Source organism: Jaculus jaculus, chromosome 2 (assembly GCF_020740685.1).
Source record: "Jaculus jaculus isolate mJacJac1 chromosome 2, mJacJac1.mat.Y.cur, whole genome shotgun sequence".
NCBI lineage: Eukaryota > Metazoa > Chordata > Mammalia > Rodentia > Dipodidae > Jaculus > Jaculus jaculus.
In genome coordinates, this window is record NC_059103.1 from 54,919,035 (window position 1) to 54,939,553 (window position 20,519).

Below are 20,519 nucleotides of genomic sequence, written 5' to 3' on the forward strand. Positions count from 1 at the left end.
AAGGTGAGTCATACCTATATGATCAGGCTATCTGGACTACCTGCTCAACTCCTTTCAGTCAGTGGAGCTTAGAATATCAACTCCACCCAGGGTCTGGGGGGCAGGGGCAATAGGGTTCAGTCAATTTTGGTAACTGAAGATCAGGATTATCTAGTCCTGGGCAAAGCTATTGGGGGTGAGGTGGAAGTGAGGCAGCTTTCTTGAAAGCTAAAACTTGTTTGCCCTTCTTCTATCCACATTCGTCATTCTTCAAACTAGTGTAACAACAAACTCAACTCTGACCCAGGAAATCAGTTACATCCTTACCCCAATCAACTTCCTGCCATACATATGTCTGGCCTTTACTACTGAGGAAGAACTCCAAGTTTGGGGGTAAAACTCAGACAGATACAATAGACATCATCCTGAACCACATAATAGAAGTAAGAGCAATCCCTAAAGAAGTCTTCTCAGGCAAAACTTAAGCTATAGCTGCAGAGTGCTACACCCCAGGTGATTACTAGAACAGGCACAAAGGCCAAGGTAAAGTTGCTGAGTCAAGGTTAATGAGGTGGCCTAGGCACTGGAGTATGAGACCCTAGCAGATTGTACCCCAGCTGTGGAGTTCCATAGCCTGCTGATTGCCCACAATTCTGCAATGAGGTACTAAAGGCAGGAAGAAATAATCTGAAGCCAGTAGGGGAGAGAATAGAGCAGGGAGGGCTGAAGGGGACCTGAATGGAATAGAGGGTGGAGCTGGGGGCAGGGAGGAGAAAGCCAAGGGAGAAAAGAAATCAGAGTTAAATAAAAACAGCTTTTGTAGCTGGGCCCCTCTCAGTAATGTCCTGCCATGCATGTATTAACCATCCATCAATGAAAACAAAATCAAGGGCCTGGTGCTTGCCTGCTGGGGCATATAAAGCTTAGGAGATATAATATCTTCCAGGTGGGTGTGCCCAGAAGCACAAAAAGGTGCTTGACAGGTCGTTTAAAACTGACTGTCAAGGTCAAAACACCACCACCTGCAGGCACAACTGTAATGTCTTCATCTATCCCTATCCCTACCCCCACTCCTTAACCTCAAAGTTCTCTGTTATTGTTTGTTTTAAACCAAACTGCAGTATGAATGGCAGATAAGCCTGACAACTGTTCAAACATATGTAAGAGCAGCTTATTAGCATGCCAATGGAGATATCTGGAGGCTAAAAACACAAGATGCCAGTGGAGGACCATTTAGTCCCTAATTCTGAGGGCAACATAGAGGATCTGTCCTTAAATTGCTGGATGAAGGAAAAAGGCCTTTTGATGGGACCTATTCCTGATGCAGGACTAAAAATACTGTCTTGTACCTACAGCAAAGGCTGCCCTAGAGGTAAAAGAGGCTCCTCTGAACCTTCTGCTTGAGGGCCTAAAGTATAAACCCTTAGGTGCTGATGGAGTACAAGAAAATCCCAGCCTCATAAGCTAACTAGCTTTTATATCAAAAAGAAAATATACCTATCTTTTAAATTGCTTAACAAAATTGAATCATACCCACTTTTAGCCCTGTTCAAAACAATTTTTAAAGTAATTAAATCAAAGAATGTTAGGGTATTCTAAGTCAGAGTAGAAACTAGACCAGGTAGGCCCAGGGACAAATGAAGTCCCCAGCTGGGATTGGATTCAGCTCCACCAAGCATAGTTGAGTTCCCTTGAAAAGGCAGGGTCTAGACAGCTGCCTTACTGCTATAAAACAGGGTCCTTGCCCAAGGCCCAGCACAGACAGATACTCAGTCATGACTGAGGAAGGGAGTGCAGTTCTAAGGCTAGCTTTAAAATGGGCTCCCACATATTTATGAACAGAATCATTAACCAACATTTGACTCAAGGAGGTCAGTTTTCTGAGATGCAACAGCCCCATGAAATGTTCATGTAAATGAGCATCTCAAGCACAACAGTTGAATAATACTGCTCAGATATAGTCAGATATTAAATCAGTAAGAATATAAAGAATATTAATATTAAAGTCTTTCTTAGATAGCCCCCAGAAAAGAATCCTTCTTAACTTTGTTGAATCTCTTCATTTCCTAGCCTAATTAACCCACAGTTCCTTTCTCCACATTATTTACATTCCACAAAACTAGTCTTCCTTGAAACTCCCTTCAGAAAAACACTGAGCTAAGCTAACAGTCTTATATTTCCATCAACATAGTCATCACACCTGCTCACTGATAACTCTTATTGAATGAATGTTTGGCACTGCCCATCCTTCTGTCCCAAATGCCTATTTTCAATGGGATGCTCACAAACAGCACTACTATGAAAAAGTCTAGAAGTACAGCTGACACATTCCTAAAGGAAAGTGCCATCCTTCATCCCCATAGAGGACACCAAGTTAAAACCAGAATCTTCCAACTGCAGTTTCTAGTAACTCAGCAAGGTCATCCAAGGAAGAAGGCCTAGTGGTGGACCACCAGGCTGAAAAGAGCACCCTCCCTAGAGCCTCCTACTCTTGACAGAAGAGCCCAGCTGTCACCCACGCTTTCTTTGAGTGAAGCCTCAAGATTTCCACTTTAAGATGAGCAGGGAGAAGCTGGTTATTTTCAGTGAACTGACTGGGAAGGTGAAGAGCACAGCTGTTTTGTTCAATGACTACAGATTTGGCATTCTATGTTGCAGGAACAGTGTTCAGGCTCTGCAGAGTCACCTCAGTAAATACCACAGTAGTTAACTGAGATATGTTCTACCTCAAACTACTCTGGAGTTAATCAGAGCACATCTGGGCATTGTAGCCTCAAATTCCACATGGTGATCAATTGTTTTAAAAATATTTTATTTATTTATTTATGTATGTGTGATAGAGGAAAAGAAGCATATAGGAAGACAGTGGGCACATCAGGGCCTCTAAACACTGCAAACAAACTCCAAACACATGTACCACCTTGTGCATCTGGCTTATGTAGGTACCAGGAAATCAAACCTAGATCCTTGGGCTTCACAGGTGAATACCTTAACCTTTAAGCCATATCTTCAGCCCATGATCAAGTTTTTAAGGAAGTAATCCTCATATCTCTGACATTTTATTGTAGTTAAGTCATGGCTCTTCTTAAGAAAGAGGGCTGATGCTCAATTCATAATAGCTGGGAAATGGTATCAGCCTAGATGTCCCTGAAGTGATGAGTGGATAATGAAGATATGTCACATTTATACAATGGAGTTCTACTCAGCAGTAAAGAAAAATAAAGTTATGAAATTTGCAGGAAAACAGATGGATCTGGAAAGGATTATATTAACTGAGGTAACCAGGCCCAGAAAGCCAAGTGTTGCATGTTCTCTTTCATATGTGGATCCTAGCTACAGATGATTGGACTTCTGTGTGAGTAGGAAGAAAATTCAATAGCAAGGGCCAGTAAGCTAGAAAAGAGATATAAAGGGAAGAGAAAGGAAGAGAGGGGGCTACTTAATAGGATGGTATGGTATATATGTAAGTAGAAGAATAGATTAATGGGGGTGAAAAGACCCAAGTGAGGTCAAGGGAAGAGATCGAGTAAAGTAAAGGTGGAGAGAGGGCTAATCAAAATCTAAGAGGATAGAAATAAATCATATGGAAACCTACATTTTGGACAATGGAACACTCAAGAGCCATAGATTGTTACTAGAAAATTTTCAGTGCCAGGGATGGGATACCTCCAGTGAGTTGTTGGCCAGAGAGGTCCCTGATGTCCCCAAAACATTATAGGCCATTGCTGAGGACCTTGGTTTCCCACCAGGAATAGAAAGTAAGACCCTATTGCTGAAGATTCCACATACTTGGGCTGCAAGGCCACTGAAAAATCCTGCTTGAACTGAGCAATTAACCTCCTCCATGTAGTCCAGCTGACAGAAAACTTGAAGAAGCCATTCTGCCTGCAGTTCAATGGGAAAGAGAGAAATCACCAATGAAGATACTCAACAGTGTACACAGTAAGCCTTATTTTGCCAGCCAGGCTAAATGAGCCAATGGGTACAATAGTGGCACATCTGTCATGGTGGAAACCAACTGCCCTCTAATTGGACTGGAGGCCCACTCCATAGGAGAAAATACATGCCTGATACTGAAAACTTAAAACAGGAGTAGTCATGAGCCCTAGGGGTGTAACATCTGTTGATATCTGGATAAAGGTATATACTATGCTCATCAAACTGCCCAGTAAGCACTTCTCTTAATGTTCATACCTATATATTAATGCTACTCTCACTTTTGGTAGAGAACCTTCTCTTTTCAAATGGCAGTGACCTTGGGATGACTCAGAAGGCCTCATGGTGCTGGGAAGAAGTGACAGGAGTGCTCAGCACTGCAATGTCTCTATCACACATTCCAAGGCTCAGGGACCATTGCAGAAGAGGAGGCAGAAAGAATGTAAGAGCCAAAGAAAGGATAGGACTCCTTACAACGTGCTCCTACAGACACAAAATGGCCTGGATATACATTACCTCACAGTACCTGACACTACCTACACAAGACCATTATAATAGGATGAAAAGATCATGACATCAAAATAAAAGAGAAACTGATTGAGAGGAGGAGGGGATATGGTGGAGAATGGAGTTTTAAAGGGGAAAGTGGGGGGAGGAGGGAGGGCATTACCATGGGATATTGTTTATAATCATGGAAGTTACTAATAAAAAAAAATTTAAAAAAAGAAAGATGGCTGAGATGCTTGCTCAATTACATGTCACAAGTGAGATAAAGAGACAAAGCAATTTCTCTGTGGCTTAGAGGCCTATAGGGTCAACAGAGGCAAAGATCCCCTCTGGCAGAGCTATTCCTGCATGATGACTGTGGATTTCTGGAGGTAGTATTTTGCCCAACAGAATCTACCCTTAACAAAACACATAGCTCCATAGTCTGCAAGATGAGGAATATTCAGAGTTAGGCAATATTCTATCTTGACTTCCATGGCTCTTGTCCACTCAGGGCCTGTTTGTTCTAACCAATGATGTTTCTGAGGAGAAGTAAGCGGGGGAGGTTCCACTGCAGTGGGAAAATGACAAGGTTGTGGTGACTGGCCACATGGAGATCAAGGGCTGGAAGAGATTATTTGCCTATGATGAGATGAAGAGAGATGATTACCAACATAGGTAGAAGGATGATTGCTTCAGGAAGGCCTTTCAAAGGCCTGGCAACTTCTCTTGAAGGATGGCCTCAGCAGTGTTCTCTGAAGGCAGTCTATGTGTGTAAAGAACAGTTCAAAGAAAATAAAACACTTAAGTATAATCTTCCAGAGGGTGAAGAATCATGGCATAATGATGATTAAATGCTACTTGTGGATCTTATAAGCAACACAGCTGTTGTATGGCAAGAAGATTGTGAACAAGCCAAAAATTGTGCTTTTACTCTACCTATTGCTTAACAGAAAAGAGAGAGCTTGGCTCCAAAAGTATTCGTGCCATATAGGCACCTGCAGAACAGCCAGACTATTGCCGCCTTAAAACCAGCCCATCAAGAAAGATGATCTTTGATATTATCATCAATCTCAGTGATACAAAAGACCTAAACCACTATCTACAGCCCCAGTGACAGTTACAGTTAGATTTTGCTAAGGTTGGAACGTCAAAACTCTCACTACCTACCTGACTTGGTACAAGCTGGTAAGGTAAACCACGAGTCACAACCCCATACGGTAACTGAATGTAGGGGTCGCAAAAAAAAAAAAAAAAAAAAAGATTCTGGACAATCATAAAAGATTTCTAAGTATATAATGATCAAAATGTAATTTAAAATCAAATGCATAATGAACCTGAGATGTTCCTGGCAGTGCTCACCCTCACAACTCCACTGCAACTCAGTTTGAACAAACAACAGGTACACTCTGCCCTGCCCATGCTATCATGCCACATACCACCACCACAGGGACGCCCCAGCTCAGCCTTGAGACTATTATGAACTACAGTGCTTTACTACGCTCCCAACGTTTTCTGTGCTTGCAAACATACAATGGTTTGGTTCATAAGCAACTACTTTTAAAAATTATTTATTTATTTAAGAAACAGAAAGAAAGAGAAAGATTGGTTAACAGACTATGAATGGGTATGCCAGGGCCCCTTACCCTGCAAACAAACTCCAAGTGCATGTACCACTTTGCGCATATGGCTTTTCCAGGGTACTGGGGAAACAAATCCAGGTCAGCAGGCTTTGCAAACAAGCACCTTTAACCACTGGGCCACCTCCTCAGCCCTGCAAAGACTTTGAAAATGTTCTGATTGTTATTCCTCACCATTTGGACTATATTATGCTAGACTGTTTGATTATAAAAACTTACTGTTTGAGTTGTAGAGTTGAGATTCACAAAAAAATCATTAAGGCTGGAGAGACAGCTTAGCAGTTAAGGCACTTGCCTGCAAAGCCTAAGAACTCATGTTTGACTCTCCAGGTCCCACATAAGCCAGACACACAGTGACACAAGCATGCAAGGTCACACATGCACAAAAGAGGGATTACTTATCTGGAGTTTGATTGCAGTGGCTGGATACACCAATTCTCCCTCCCCCCTTGCATTTAAGAAAAAGCCAGTCTGTTGAGCTTCCCTCAAAAAAAAAAAATCATTAAATGAATTTTGGTTTGATATTAGGGCAAAATTTTTAACAGTTTCTGAAATGCCATAAACATATTTCCACCATTTTGTTCTATGTAGTTACATGACATGGCATTCTGAGTACTGAGGATTATATAATCAATCAACTCTGAAGAACATTGAAGATGGTCTATATCCTGCAGTGTCAAATATATACCAACATTTTATTCTCTACGGAAAAAGAAATAAGCACATCCATGTCATGGTATTAAAATTTGCTTTTATATTAAATAATAAATGGTAAAATTATATTCTTGCCAAAGAAATATTTTAAAATATATTTCTTATTTATCTAAATGTTTAATTAGGGGATGAGGGAGATGGCTCAGTGATCAAAGGTACTTGTTTACAAGTCTGTTAACCCAAGTCCAATTCCCCAGTACTTACATAAAGCCAGACACAAGTGGTACATACATCTGTGATTCCAAAATACCTACATGTCAATGGGAGGGTTGTAGCCAAGAGAATCTGGAAATTTGTAGGCCCGCTAGAGTGGGCATATGAAGCAACTCTTAAGAAAACAATAAGGGAGATCCTGTCTCAGAAAGAAGGTGGAAGGAGGAAACAAACACCCCAAGAGTGTCTTCTGACTGCCAAGTATGCCAGGGTATGTACCCAGACACACATCTTTAAAAATATTGGACTTGTATACTATTTTATATACCTGTATACCTGAGGTCATGCACAAATTTCTTGGGCAAACTGGATTGCAAATAGAGTTTAAGAGGCCCTGGTCAAGATCAACATCATCCCAGCCAAAGGCTTAGTCCCAGAAGAATATTGCTCTGTGAATGCTGGTTACTATTTCTGGAAAGGAAAATGGAAGAAGAGAATAAGACAGGAAAAAGCCCTCCCTGTAAACCAGGAGAAAAACAGTCAAACCCCTCTCTCAAGGAGGAAAAGAGAAAAGGCAACAATGTAGAGAAACTGAACACAAAGAAAGCAGCACGGGGGTGTTTCAAGGGGACATCAGTCACCCTGTATGTGCCTCATTACTCCCAAGTCTTTCACTGCTTCACTGTTTGTTCATCTCTACAGCAACAGCAGGGTTGCCAGAAAACAAAGGATTAAAATTTTACAGGAGGGAGGAGATATGAGCTGCTTGCTATCATTCTTTACCACCTGTGCAAAAGAGCAAGGAAAAGTTATACTGGGCAACAGGGGAAAGAAATACCACGTGTGTGTGTGTGTGTGTGTGTGTGTGTGTGTGTGTGTTGTAGTATGTTAATTTTTTAACTTTTTATTGACAACCTCCATACATACAAACAATAAACCATGATCATAATTCTCTCCCACCAGCCTCCTTTGTTCCCCTCCTCTATGTCCCCTCCACTTAATTTGTTATTTTTCCCAATGGTATGTGTTTTCATAAGCTCATGAAGAAAAAATTTGAGAATTTATTAAAGTGAGAAACAAAAACTAAAAACACAACCTGCATGCACACCTGAAATACACAGCATCTAGAAGAAAGTAGGAATGGGCAAACATGAGGAGTTAAAAGGAACACTTAATATAAGGCTCAAAGTCCGAGTCCTGAGGAAAGAAAGAACTATTCTGGTTGTATCCTGCCTTGAAACCAGAGGGTTACATTCTTTGAAACTTAAAGGAGGATTGTTTAAGAGTATGGTGGCTTTGGTTTGGGGATCAAAAATCCAAGAAGAAGCCAACAAAGAACAAGGGAAGAAAAATTTCCAAAGCTGTGAAACCTCACTACTTAAGATAATGACAGAAATTTATGACTGCTTCCTTCCCTGGCAGAAAGGAGCACAATTAGAAGGCTGAAAACAACAGGCCCTTTGTGCCTACATGTTATGTTTTGCTTATTCTATTACGCATTGGCTGGGAGATAAGAATAAACAGGGCAACACCCTGTCTAACCCCAGGAGGAGGGGTGGAGCAAAACCCTGGTTACCTTAATTCTTGGGCATGTATGTGCACACCATTTATTTGCAATTGAGGTATTTAAGAAAATTGTGCATGCAACACTCAGGAACTAGGCTAAGCATTTAGAAGTCTTTGATTATACAACTCAATCTTTTAAGAACAAGCTGTGTGTAAGAGGGGTTTTACAGGATTTCTCCACTAAGAAGTACGTTGAAAATATTTAAATAATTATTTCTCTGAGCTCTTTATCTGGACTATTTTTGTTCAATTAAAAAACCTGGGAGGCTAGAGAAATGGCTTAGTGGTTAAGGCATTTGCCTGCAAAACCAAAGGACCCAGGTTCAATTCTCCAGAAACCATATAAGCCAGATGCACAAGGAGACATATTCATCTGGAGTTCATTTGCAATGGCTAGAGGCCATGGCATGCCCATTCTTTCTTTCTATCTGCTTCTCTCTATCTCTCTATCTCTCAAATAAGTAAATAAAAATATGCTTAAAAAAACTGAGGCTTGTGTGTTGCTCTCAAATAAATAAATAAAAAACAAAAAATTTTTTAAAAAACTGAGGCTTGGCAGGGCGTGGTGGTTCACACTTTTAATCCTAGCACTCGGGAGACAGAGGTAGGAGGATTTCCATGAGTTCGAGGCCACCCTGAGACTACAGAGTGATTTCCAGGTCAGCCTGAGCTAGAGTGAGAACCTACCTCAAAAAAGCAAAAACAAAACAAAACAAAACAAAACAAAACAAAACAAAACAAAAAACCAAAAAAACTGAGGCTGGAGAGATGGATCAGTGGTTAAGACACTTGCTTACAAAGCTTAACAACCTGGGTTTGATTTCCCAGTGCCCAGTAAATCCAGATGCATGAAGTTTGTTTGCAGTAGCTGGAGGCCCTGGCATGCTCATTCCCTCCCCTCTCTCTCCTTGCAAATAAATAAAACAAAATAATTTTTTAAAAAACTAGAATGAGCAAACATAACCTCCCTTTTCATAACTTACTGCATCAAAACAGTAAGTTTAAGGGCTGGAGAGATAATTTAGTGGTTAAGGTGCTTGCCTATGAAGCCCCAGAACCCATGTAAGCCAGATGCACAAGGTAGTACACACACATCTGGAATTCATTTGCAGTGGTTGGAGTCCCTGGTGCACCCATTCTCTCTCTCTCTCTCTCTCTCTCTCTCTCTCTCTCTCTCTCTCTCTCTCTCTCTCTCCCCCCCTCCCTCCCTCCCTCTCAAGTAAATAAATAAATAATAAAATATTTTAAAAAACAAGTTTGCAAGAAGTCTAGTAGAAGTCACCAAGGGAAGAAAACATGGTGGTTATCTTTTTGTCCCTACACAGGGACAGCTGCCAGTCTGGGTGTCAGGTGCTCTGACAGTTCCAGTCAGTCATGGAGCTTCTGTTCAAGGACAGCAGTTGCTAAGTCAGTTGGGGCTAACTAGTAGGTCATGATATGGAGTGGCACCTATGGTCCCAAGAAAATAAGAACAAAACTGAGCCTCTCTTGTAGCTCCTCTCCAGTGAATCCTCACTGCCTAGAATCTCTCTCTCTCTGGTTTTCTTCACATGGACATGTGAATGCTGCCTATTTCTTTACTCTTTCCCTGATTGGTTTTATTTTCTTCATAGCACACATCTTCATGACTTTTTTGTGTGTGTGTATCCTATTTGTCTCTCCTAACTAGAACACCCATTCTAAGAAGAACCTCATCAGCCAGGTTCACCCTTGTAGGCTTAGCACTCTAAGAATTACTTGGCAGACAGAATGTGTTAGATAATATAGTATATTCTAAGACTAGGCAGATAAATAAACCAACAGTGAACAAATGAGCAAAATAATCTTGTACTAACTAACCAGTGGGAAAGCAGAATTTGTTAACGACCATTTATCACCCCATTCCCATGCTCCCCGCCCATAATTTTCCCAGTGGAACAGGGATAAAGATACAGGTGAATGATCCAGCTGCAATGCAGTACTAAATGGTCTCTGGATTCTGAACACCAAAAGACAAGCACCACTCTGGAATAATTTGCAGGAGATTCTTGAAAATCAAATATACTGAGCGGGACTGGGGGCTATAGTCAGATGTCAGCAAGGTAGCTTTGCCAACCTAATTGTGCCTCATGACATGTAATTGTGGACTGCTGAAAGACAAATGGTAAAGCAAAGCATTTATTATAAACATGTACAGAGGTAAGACTGAGGTGTTAATATTTAAGCAATTGTCATAAATCTGGTTCCAGGATGTTATTCCATTAATATTACTGCTGTTCTAACAAAGGGTGTAAGCGTGGCAATGAGCTCCTTTCATGTATTTTTCAACACTAGGAAATTAAACTTGCTGCTCTGTCTATGCTTGAGACATTGGGAAGACAAAAGGGCAAAATGAAAATGGCAGAGTATTAGTTATGTCAATAGAAGGGGAGCTTCTGTGTTTATATGCAGAAGGCCCACTTAACATGCTTCTATAGGGGCACTATATAGAATATCCAAGAAATGTTTCTTCCACAGCTCCTGACACAGCAGATTGAGTGTTTATGGAAAGCAGAAAGAAAATGAAAGAAAAACAGAAAGCCCACACATGCCAAATGAGAAAAGTATTAGAAGACAGGGGAGATAGTGGGTAAGACTGCACACTGTGCAAGCAAGAGGGGCCTGAGATGTTCTGAGTTCCATACCTAGCACCCATGTAAAAATTCAGGCATGGTTATACACTGTAACCCCAATAGTGAAGTGGGGAATAGGAGAATTGATGGAGCTCTCTGGTCAGCCAGTCCCACCAAAGACATGGGCAGCTCCAAGTTCAAAGAAAGACACGACTCTTTCTCTCTGTCTCTCTCTCTTAAGTAAATAAATAAATAAAATATTGTTTTTTCAAAAAAGGGCTAGGGAAATGGCTTAGCAGTTAAGGCATTTGCCTGCAAAGACTAAGGACCCTGGTTCGATTCCCCAGGACCCGTGTAAGCCAGCTGCACAAGGGGGGTGCATGCATCTGGAGTTTGTTTGAAGTGATTGGAGGCCCTGGAGTGCCCATTCTCTCTTTCTCTGTGTCTCTTCCCCCCCCCACCTCTCTCTCTCTCTCTCTCTCACAATCTCTCTCTTAAATAAATAAAATATTTTTTTTTTTTAAAAAAAGAAACTGTCCTAAGAAAATAATGTGAAAGAGTGCTGGGGAATGCTTGACATTTTCCTCTGGCCCTGCACATGAGCCCATGGGGCAATGCTCATCTGCACACACAGGTGCACATAATATACATACATACATACATATATATACACACACACATGTATATATACACAAACCACAGGTACACTACATTACACATACTTGTCATAAAAAAAGGATGGAAATAATATAGTCACTGCAGTGTCAAAGTGTCTTAAAGACAACTAGGTGAGTTTTCTCAGCATCAGAATAGGATGATAGTATATCTCCCTTTGAATGGTGATTCAGAAAAAGGTCAGCATAAAGGCAAGGTCTGGTAAGTTATGGCTGTTGTTATATTAAAAGGTGCAGTGCATTGAGTGCAGTAATGATAAGCATTTTGTGTATTATTTACCTTTTTATAACTTATTTGTCATTATCTCACATTTGGGCTGTATAAATGTATTTTTCCCATTTCACTGAAATAACATTAAATTCAAAGCCAAAATCAGAAAGGAGAATTTTAAGTATATAAACTATGGTGAGTAATATTTAGAATACAGTGAAATCATTATTATCCAAAAGAAAAATTTAATCCTTAAAAGTGTTAGTACATGTGGGAATGCTGAATGCCATTAGCCAAAAAAAAAAAAAAAAAAGATTAAAAATGTCACACATTGGGCTAGAGAGATGGCTTAATGGTCAAGGCACTTGCCTGTGAAGCCTAAGGACCCATGTTTGACTCTCCAGGTTCCATATAAGCCAGACACACAAGCTGACACAAGCACATAAGGTCACATAAGCACACAAGAGGGTGCATATGTCTAGAGTTAGATTGCAGTGGCTGGAGGCCTGCTTGTGCCAATTCTCGTGACCCTTCCACCCCATTAAAGAAAGGCCTGTCTGTTGGGCTTGCCTCAAAAAAAGGGGGGCACACATTATAACTGAAACCTAATTACTAAGGAAGCCCAGAGGTGTGGAATTTATGATCCTACAAGCATGTTTATAAAGCAGGGACTTAGTTAATTTTCTAAGAAGTCCTTTGATCCCTCAGCACTTTATAACCATGAGGACAGTGGTAAGTTTCAGTGTGAAGGTCCTAGAGTTTCTCTATTCCTGTTTAGGGTATGGAGTTGACCTATAAATCTGTTGTTTTTGCTCTAGCTTTGACCATAAATTGGGCAGCAGGGCCCCAGTAGCCCGCTGAGTCATCAACCCCACTCAGCTGCATGTGGCTCAAGGTGTTGGGATCCCAAGAGTCAAGTCAGCAAGTGGAATCAATTTGAATCAAAAAGTAAGGAAAAACAGAGCCTCCCCTGCCCCCAGCCCAGCTGGCAGTGGAAGATACCACAATCCCCCTTCCACAGCTAAAATACAGGACATAATAATGAAGCCCAGGAAAACATCTAGACCAGGCAGACTTTATTTCCACAGTGCAAAAGGGAAGAAGGAAAAAAATACATATTTGACAACCAACCACAGATTTGTAAATGTAGGCTCTCCTGCTTGGAAGCATAAAAGCGGTCTTGTTGCTACTAGGTTAGCACCATCCCATTTCTTGATATTCGTGCCCAGTACCATTTGGCCTTTGGCTACTTGGGCTTATTATTGTAGAAACCCAGTGCTAAGCACGTTTAAATTGCTTTAAATATTTCAAAAGGTACAGTCTACCTGCTTGGGCATGCAAACTCAGAGAGACTATAGAATGGCCTGCAGGTAAACAAACTCTAATCTTGGCAAAGTGATGTCAGGAAGGATCTATAGAAAATAAGGTCCTGTGTGTGAAAAGCTCTCTCTCTGCCTTTGGCTCCAACTGGCCAGAACTTGGAACTACTTGCAAACGTGCTCTGAAAAACAACTCTATTTTCATAAAGTGCTAAAATACCCCAAATAAATACATCCCTTCAAAAACTGTATGCAAATGAGAAACAGTTAACGTGCACTCCTTTCTTCACCAATAACTGCTTAAATTAAGTCCAGGAGACTCTTCAAGAGGACCAAAGTAGGCCCTTGTTAAGATGAATTCTATATATAGACACCAAGACAATTATATGATGCATGTAACCAAGCATGTATAATTATCCTTTGTTGCTACATTCCTATTCTCTCTATAAAATATAGGTAAAAATCAGCCTAAAAGACTTTCTCAGACTTCCACAAGGATTAAGGCAGGTCAGCCAACCTTTTTAAAAAGTATATGTATGAAGTAAAAATCAAAAAGCAAATGATCTGGTCAGCTGTTTTCTACTCATGGATTTGACTAAGAATGTGTACAGTTCTTAGGGGAAACACCACAAATGACAGCTGTTCAAAGTCATGGAAATTAATTGGCAGCAGGAATTTTCTTGATTAATAGGGAAAAATTTTAAGTCACATGTTTTGATGAGCTTACTTTTCCCATCCTTAGTCAAGCAGATTCACTGTTAATGATTAAGATTTGCAAACAGAAACATAACCAAGGAAAATCCTGAGTACATTCTCCATATTTTCTCAGTGGAACACAGATAGCTGCCCATTACTGAATGAACATGGTGTTAGTGGTGGGATTTTAACTGTAAATAATATGGAGGGGAAAGGTTCAACTAACAGGTCTTCATTTTCTGTAGGAACTAAACCAAGATACAATAAAAATAATGAACTTATTGTATTAAAAACTAGGAGCAAGTCAAACCACCCCCATCCCCACTCCATAAGTAAGCCATCTGCTTTTAGCTGTTTTGCTAGCCATGAGGATGGATTTATGCTGATCCATCCACAGTCTCTCTGACATAGGAGATCTCAAGTTGTAGCCTTGTGACCAGTGGTGAGAATGGATGAGACAGCTGGTCAGGATTAGAGGAACAGCCTGTGGCCCTGGGACTAGGTCATGTTACTGTGCCCAAAACTAGTGCTGTGACCCTGGACTCATTAGCACTAGGCTCTCATCACCCAAGCTCACAGAGGCTGATCAGCCATAACCCAACATGCATCACTCTGGGGAGGCACAGCATATTCTCGCCCAACCACACTGAGCAGTTCATTTTCAAGGAGACAGAATGGAGCCCACAGTACCCACAGGCTCATGCATGGTAGAATCTACTTGAAAATCATCCCTGAAGGCAACAATAAGACATACAAGAATGAACAAGTAGCCCTTCCATCCAGCTCTGAAAGAGTTTGAGAAAAGCAATAAATAGTCCCCAAACTTCTACAACAGGTACTCCAGGTACCACAACAGAACAACATACCTTGCCATCCCCAGGCTTGGAAAGTTAGCTGGGACGATGAGTATATCTAGACGGGAGAAGGGGTGTGTTCCTAAGACAGAATGTGCAGCTGACAGGCAAGCAGGGATCAGCTGCAGAAGGATCTCTTGGCAGGTACCCTCAAGGCACACTGGGGCAAAGACTCGGTGAGGAACAATCTCTTGGAGGGTGGCAGAGGCATTTTGGAAGTGGCAGGAGTACTCCAGGTGACCACAAATGTCAACATACCTAGAACAAAAGGAAAGAACAAATGCACTTACTGGTCAATCATGATTATTCTTTAAGCCATGGAGATGAGTAACTCTTGCAGACATGGACAACTTTTAGGAAAGAGTGGTCAGAAAGGCTCCTAAGCAAAGACATCTGCATTCTTGGTCTGTTTCTAGATAGCCTTGAAAAATTAAAATACTGATGTGCTTAAAGGGACTGAATAGCTGCTAACTAGAGGATTTTGAAATTTCATTTTAAAATCAACTAGTATGTAGGGGGAACCCAAGAATCAAACCAACAGAACTCCTTCCTCTCAAATAAAAGCAAATTTTGCACTCAAAAATATGCTTTCAAATGTCACCATAGGAAATCTTCCCCATATAATGGACTCCAACTCATAACTTAGAAAGGAAGCAGTAGGAGAGCCGATTTCTATACTTTTATTTATTTATTTGCAAGGAGAGAGAGGGAGAAAGGAAGGAAGGAAGGAAGGAAGGAAGGAAGGAAGGAAGGAAGGAAGGAAGGAAGGAAGGAAGGAAGGAAGGAAGGAAGGAAGGAAGGAAGAAAGGTGAATATGGGTGTTCCAGGACTTCTAGTCACTGCATATGAACTCCAGACACATGCTACACTTTGTGCATCTGGCTTTACGTGGGTACTGGAGAATCAAAACCTGGGTTATTAGGTTTTGCAGAGGAGAATCCTAACCACTGAGAGAGCCAATTTCTTATCGTGGTTGTTATTGTTGCCTGGGACGAAAATCACATGTACCACAGGCTTGTCTTGAACTCACTATGTAACTTAAACTGACTTTGAACTCCAGAATCTTCTGACCTGCCTCTACCTCCCAAGTGCTGGGATTACAGATATGTGCTATGACACCAGGTTTAGGTGGTGCTGGGCATCAAACCCAGGGCTTCATGATTGCTAGGCAAGCAGTCTACAAACTGAGCTATATCCCCAGTCCCTCTCCAGTACACTTCAAGGCAAGCTTAAATGAGACAACCTTTTAAGGAAACAGACCAGAGTCTGCCCAGCACCATCTGACCATTGCCAATTATTCCCTGCAAGGCAAAGGCCGAGCTGAAAGAATTCCTACAACCTGACTCACTGGCCTAAAGAGAACTTATCTACCCAAAGAGGCTGACATCAAAGAGAACTTTAATTTTTTTTAACTTGTTTTCATGTCCTGTATTCAAACACAATGGAAAACCTCTGCAACTTTAAATAACAAATTATGATGCTAACTGTACAGTGCTCCTGTGATTCATAGTGAATACTGAAAAAAACCTTTAAGTGCTTACCAATCTAATTTTGGGCAGCCTGCAATGATAATTTCTCTTCAGATTTATGAAGTATCTTTTACCCATCGAAAGCCTGCACTCATAATATCCACTCGGCTTTATAAACAAGCCTCACCCTCAACTAGCACACTTCAGGGAACACAGCTTCTAGTCCTAGTTATGCCTAAGTGTGATGAAGGAAAAGGAACATGGATGGAGACTCATAAAATCTTCTACCAGGGTGAAGTAACAGGAAGAATATAATTACTGACATTTATCTCTAGCCAAAGTCCTTGAGACTGATAACCTTGTTTTGTGTGGGGAGAAGGCAAAGGTGCCTGTGGGTAAACATTTAGCTGAAAAGGCTATGTTCTCCACCCAACAGCTTAAGCACTGCTCTGGTGCACACATTCAATTCAAGTTTTCACAAAGTAGAAAGGGTTACTGATTGAATGAACCATTGTGATACTTTTTTCTAATGTATTTACACAGGAACATTATTAACTATTAACATAGGCTCCAATACTCTTCATTAAAAAGCTTTCAGAATTGGAAGAATCAATATTGTGAAAATGGAAATCTTACCAGAAGCAATCTACACATTTAATGCAATCCCTATCAAAATTCAAAAGCATTCTTCATGGAAATAGAAAAAACAATCCAAAAATTCATTTGGAATCACAAAAAACGTCAAATATCTAAAATAATACTGAGCAACAAAAATAAGGCTGGTGGTATCACCATACCTGATTTTAACCTATACTACAGAGTCACAGTAACAAAAACAGTGTGGTACTGGCACAAAAACAGACATGTAGATCACTGGAACAGAATAGAGGACCCAGATGTAAGTCCAGATAGATATAGCCACCTGATATTCAATAAAAATGCCAAAAATACTCATTGGAGAAAAGACAGCCTCTTCAGCAAATGGTGTTGGGAAAACTGGATATATATCTGTAGAAGGATGAAAATAGATTCTTCTCTATCTCCATGCACAAGAATTAAGTCCAAATGGATTAAAGACCCTAACATCAGACCTGAAACTCTGAAACTGCTAGAGGAAAAAGTAGGGGGAACCCTTCAACATATTAGTCTTGGCAAAGACTTTCTGAATACAACCCTAATTGCTCAGGCAATAAAACCACAGATTAATCACTGGGACCTCATGAAATTACAAAGATTTTGCACCACAAAGGACACAGTGAAAAAAGCAAAAAGGCAACCTACAGAATGGGAAAAAAATCTTCGCCAGCTATATATCTGATAGAGGATTAATATCTAGGATATACAAAGAACTCAAAAAGTTAAATAATAAGGAATCAAACAAGCCAATCAAAAAATGGGCTATGGAGCTAAATAGAGCATTCTCAAAGGAAGAAATATGAATAGCATATAAGCATCTGAAAAAATGTTCTACGTCACTAGTCATCAGGGAAATGCAGATTAAAACTACCTTGACATTCCATCTCACTCCTGTCAGATTGGCCACCATCATGAAAACAAATGATCATAAATGTTGGCGGTGATGTGGAAAAAGAGGAACCCTTCTACACTGCTGGTGGGAATGCAATCTGGTCCGGCCATTATGGACATCAGTGTGGAGGTTCCTAAAACAGCTAAAGACTGATCTACCATATGACCCAGCTATCACACTCCTAGGCATATATCCTAAGGACTCATCTTATTTCCTTAGAAGTACGTGCTCAACCATGTTTACTGCTGCTCAATTTATAATAGCTGGGAAATGGAACCAGCTTAGATGTCCCTCAACTGATGAGTGGATAATAAAGATGTGGCACATTTGTACAATGGAGTTCTACTCAGCGGTAAAGAAAAATGAAGTTATGAAATTTGCAGAAAAATGGATGGACCTGGAAAGGATTATACTAAGTGAGGTAACCCAGGCCCAGAAAGCCAAGCACCACATGTTCTCCCTCATATGTGGATCCTAGCTACAGATGATTGGGCTTCTGTGTGAGAAGGAAAATACTTATTAGCAGAGGCCAGTAAGTTAAAAAGGAGACATAAAGGGAAGAGAAAGGAAGGGAGCAGGGTACTTAATAGATTGGTATTGTATATATGTAAGTACAGTGATTGAGATAGGGAGGTAATATGATGGAGAATAGAATTTCAAAGGGGAAAGTGCGGGGGGGGGGAGAGTATTACCATGGGATATTTTTTATAATCATGGAAAATGTTAATAAAAATTGTGAAAAGAAAAAAAAAAGTTTTCAGAGGGCTGAAGTTAAGGCATTTGTCTGCAAAGCCAAAGGACCCCAAGTTCGATTCCCCAGGACCCATGTAAGCTAGATGTACAAGGGGGCGTCCAGAGTTCATTTACAGTGGCTGGAGCCCTGGCACACCTATCCTCTCTCTCTTTCTCCCTCTTTCTCTCTGTAAAATAAACAAATAAAGCAAAAAATAAAAATAAAAAGCTTTCAGAAGTTGGGCATGGTGGCACAATACTGTAATCTCAGGAGTCCAGAGGTAGAGTGAAGAAGAACAAGAGCTCAAGGCATTCTCCCAGTGAGCTAGAGGCCAAAATTACAAGAGACCCTGTCTCATAAAGCACAGAGAGGGCTAGAGAAGATGGCTGAGCTGTTACAGGTGCTAACAGTCCAGGTTTGATTCTCTAATACCCACATAAAGCCAGATACACGAAGTGGAGTGCAGTTGCAGGAGGCCCTGGTGCACCTGTGCGCAAGCTTTCCCCCCCCTCCCTCCCTCCCTCCTCCCTTCCTCCCTTCTTCCCTCCCTCCCCCCTCCTTGCAAGTAAATAAAAATATTTTATTAAAAAGCGCGCACACACAGAGAAAGTGAGGTAAGGGAAGAGAAAGGAATGGAAGGAGATAGAAGAGGAGAGAAAGGGCAAGTGAAAAGAGAGAAGAGAAAATAAAACTTTCAGAAGATGAGTGGGAGTGTAGTGGCATTTACCTATAATTCTAATACTTGGGAGGTTGAGGCAGGAGGATCAGGAATTTTAAGCCAGTCTGGGCTACATACATACTCTGACTACTACTGAGTTTTCTAAGGAAAAAAAAAAAAAAAAAAACTAAAAAGAGAAAGGAGAACTTTCAGAGCATGTGAAATAATGCAGGCAACTTCTAGACAAAGTTTGGATATATGTTTAAGCATTATGTATTCTAACGTCACCATGTAAAGGACATTCCATCTACCAACACAGCCTAGTACCTCCCACGAAAGAAGATTATTTCTCACAACCAAAAACACTAAAGGCTGGAGAATAAATTGAGGTTTCAAAAGTACATAAAAAAAAATCCCATTTGTTCAGGGTGAATTAAATTCTCTCTCAACATACGTAACACCTGCTTAGCTAATAAAGATGACTCAAACTGTGTGAGTTAACACTGTGTTCCACCAGCAAAACCTATGAGAACATGCAGGATTTTATGGCAATCAAACTATGGGTAACTGAAGCAAGTAAGGCTCCTGATCTAAAGGGAAATGCCTATGAAGGAAGCCATCTATGAGTTCCTATCTGTGGACCTTGGCTTCTGGGGCTGTGCTAAAACTAGTTGTGACCCAAAACAACCAACTCAGTATGTGCGACTTCTTTTTTTCATCTCTCTCAGTCTCACCAAGAAGCCATGGGAGAGAAGGATTGATTGGAACAGGGCAGGAAAGAACACCCTGTGGTGATGGAATGATCTTGATCAGGTTTAGGATTGGCACAGTGGCCAGAAACTCCTCAAGGCAACTTTTAAAGATGTGTACATGACACTGTATGTTAACCATATGCTAATTAAAAATAAAACAGGAAGTAGCTTCTCAGGCTTTGTCACACAAACTTCTAAAGGGCTAAGTGGGGGGGGGGCTGGATTTGTGCATTCACCAACTGTCTTCTGACATCAACACATCTTTGTTGACCATTCAGTTAGGTAAGCTGGACATCTGCTGTGGAGAAGTCCAGCTGGTTGTTATTGGGGTTGGTTTGTCTAATGTGGACAGGAAGTATAAGAAAGGCCACTTACATCATGGACCTTACTTAGCATTCCCTCAGTCCAGCAACTTTCCAGAACAACTCCAATGATAATCTTTCTCTGCCAAGCATTCTTTCTTCAGAATGAGTCATCTCATTGCCTTTGGGTCTTTTAAAATACATATATGGTTATTTATTCATGTGCAAGCAGAGAGAGGAAAAGAAAGAGAAGGAGGA

At 40.8% G+C, this 20,519-nt stretch overlaps 1 protein-coding gene across 4 annotated transcripts in view; it reads right to left on the reverse strand.

Annotated features, from left to right (window-relative positions):
* The window catches only part of Aopep (aminopeptidase O (putative)), a 428,441-nt gene that overhangs the window by 310,368 nt on the left and 97,554 nt on the right, over positions 1 to 20,519 (reverse strand). For all 4 annotated transcript variants that reach the window (XM_045144107.1, XM_045144109.1, XM_045144108.1 and 1 more), the window contains one exon: positions 14,832 to 15,077. In XM_045144107.1, coding sequence (XP_045000042.1) covers positions 14,832 to 15,077 — 246 coding nt within the window. The remainder of the gene's footprint in view (positions 1 to 14,831; positions 15,078 to 20,519) is intronic.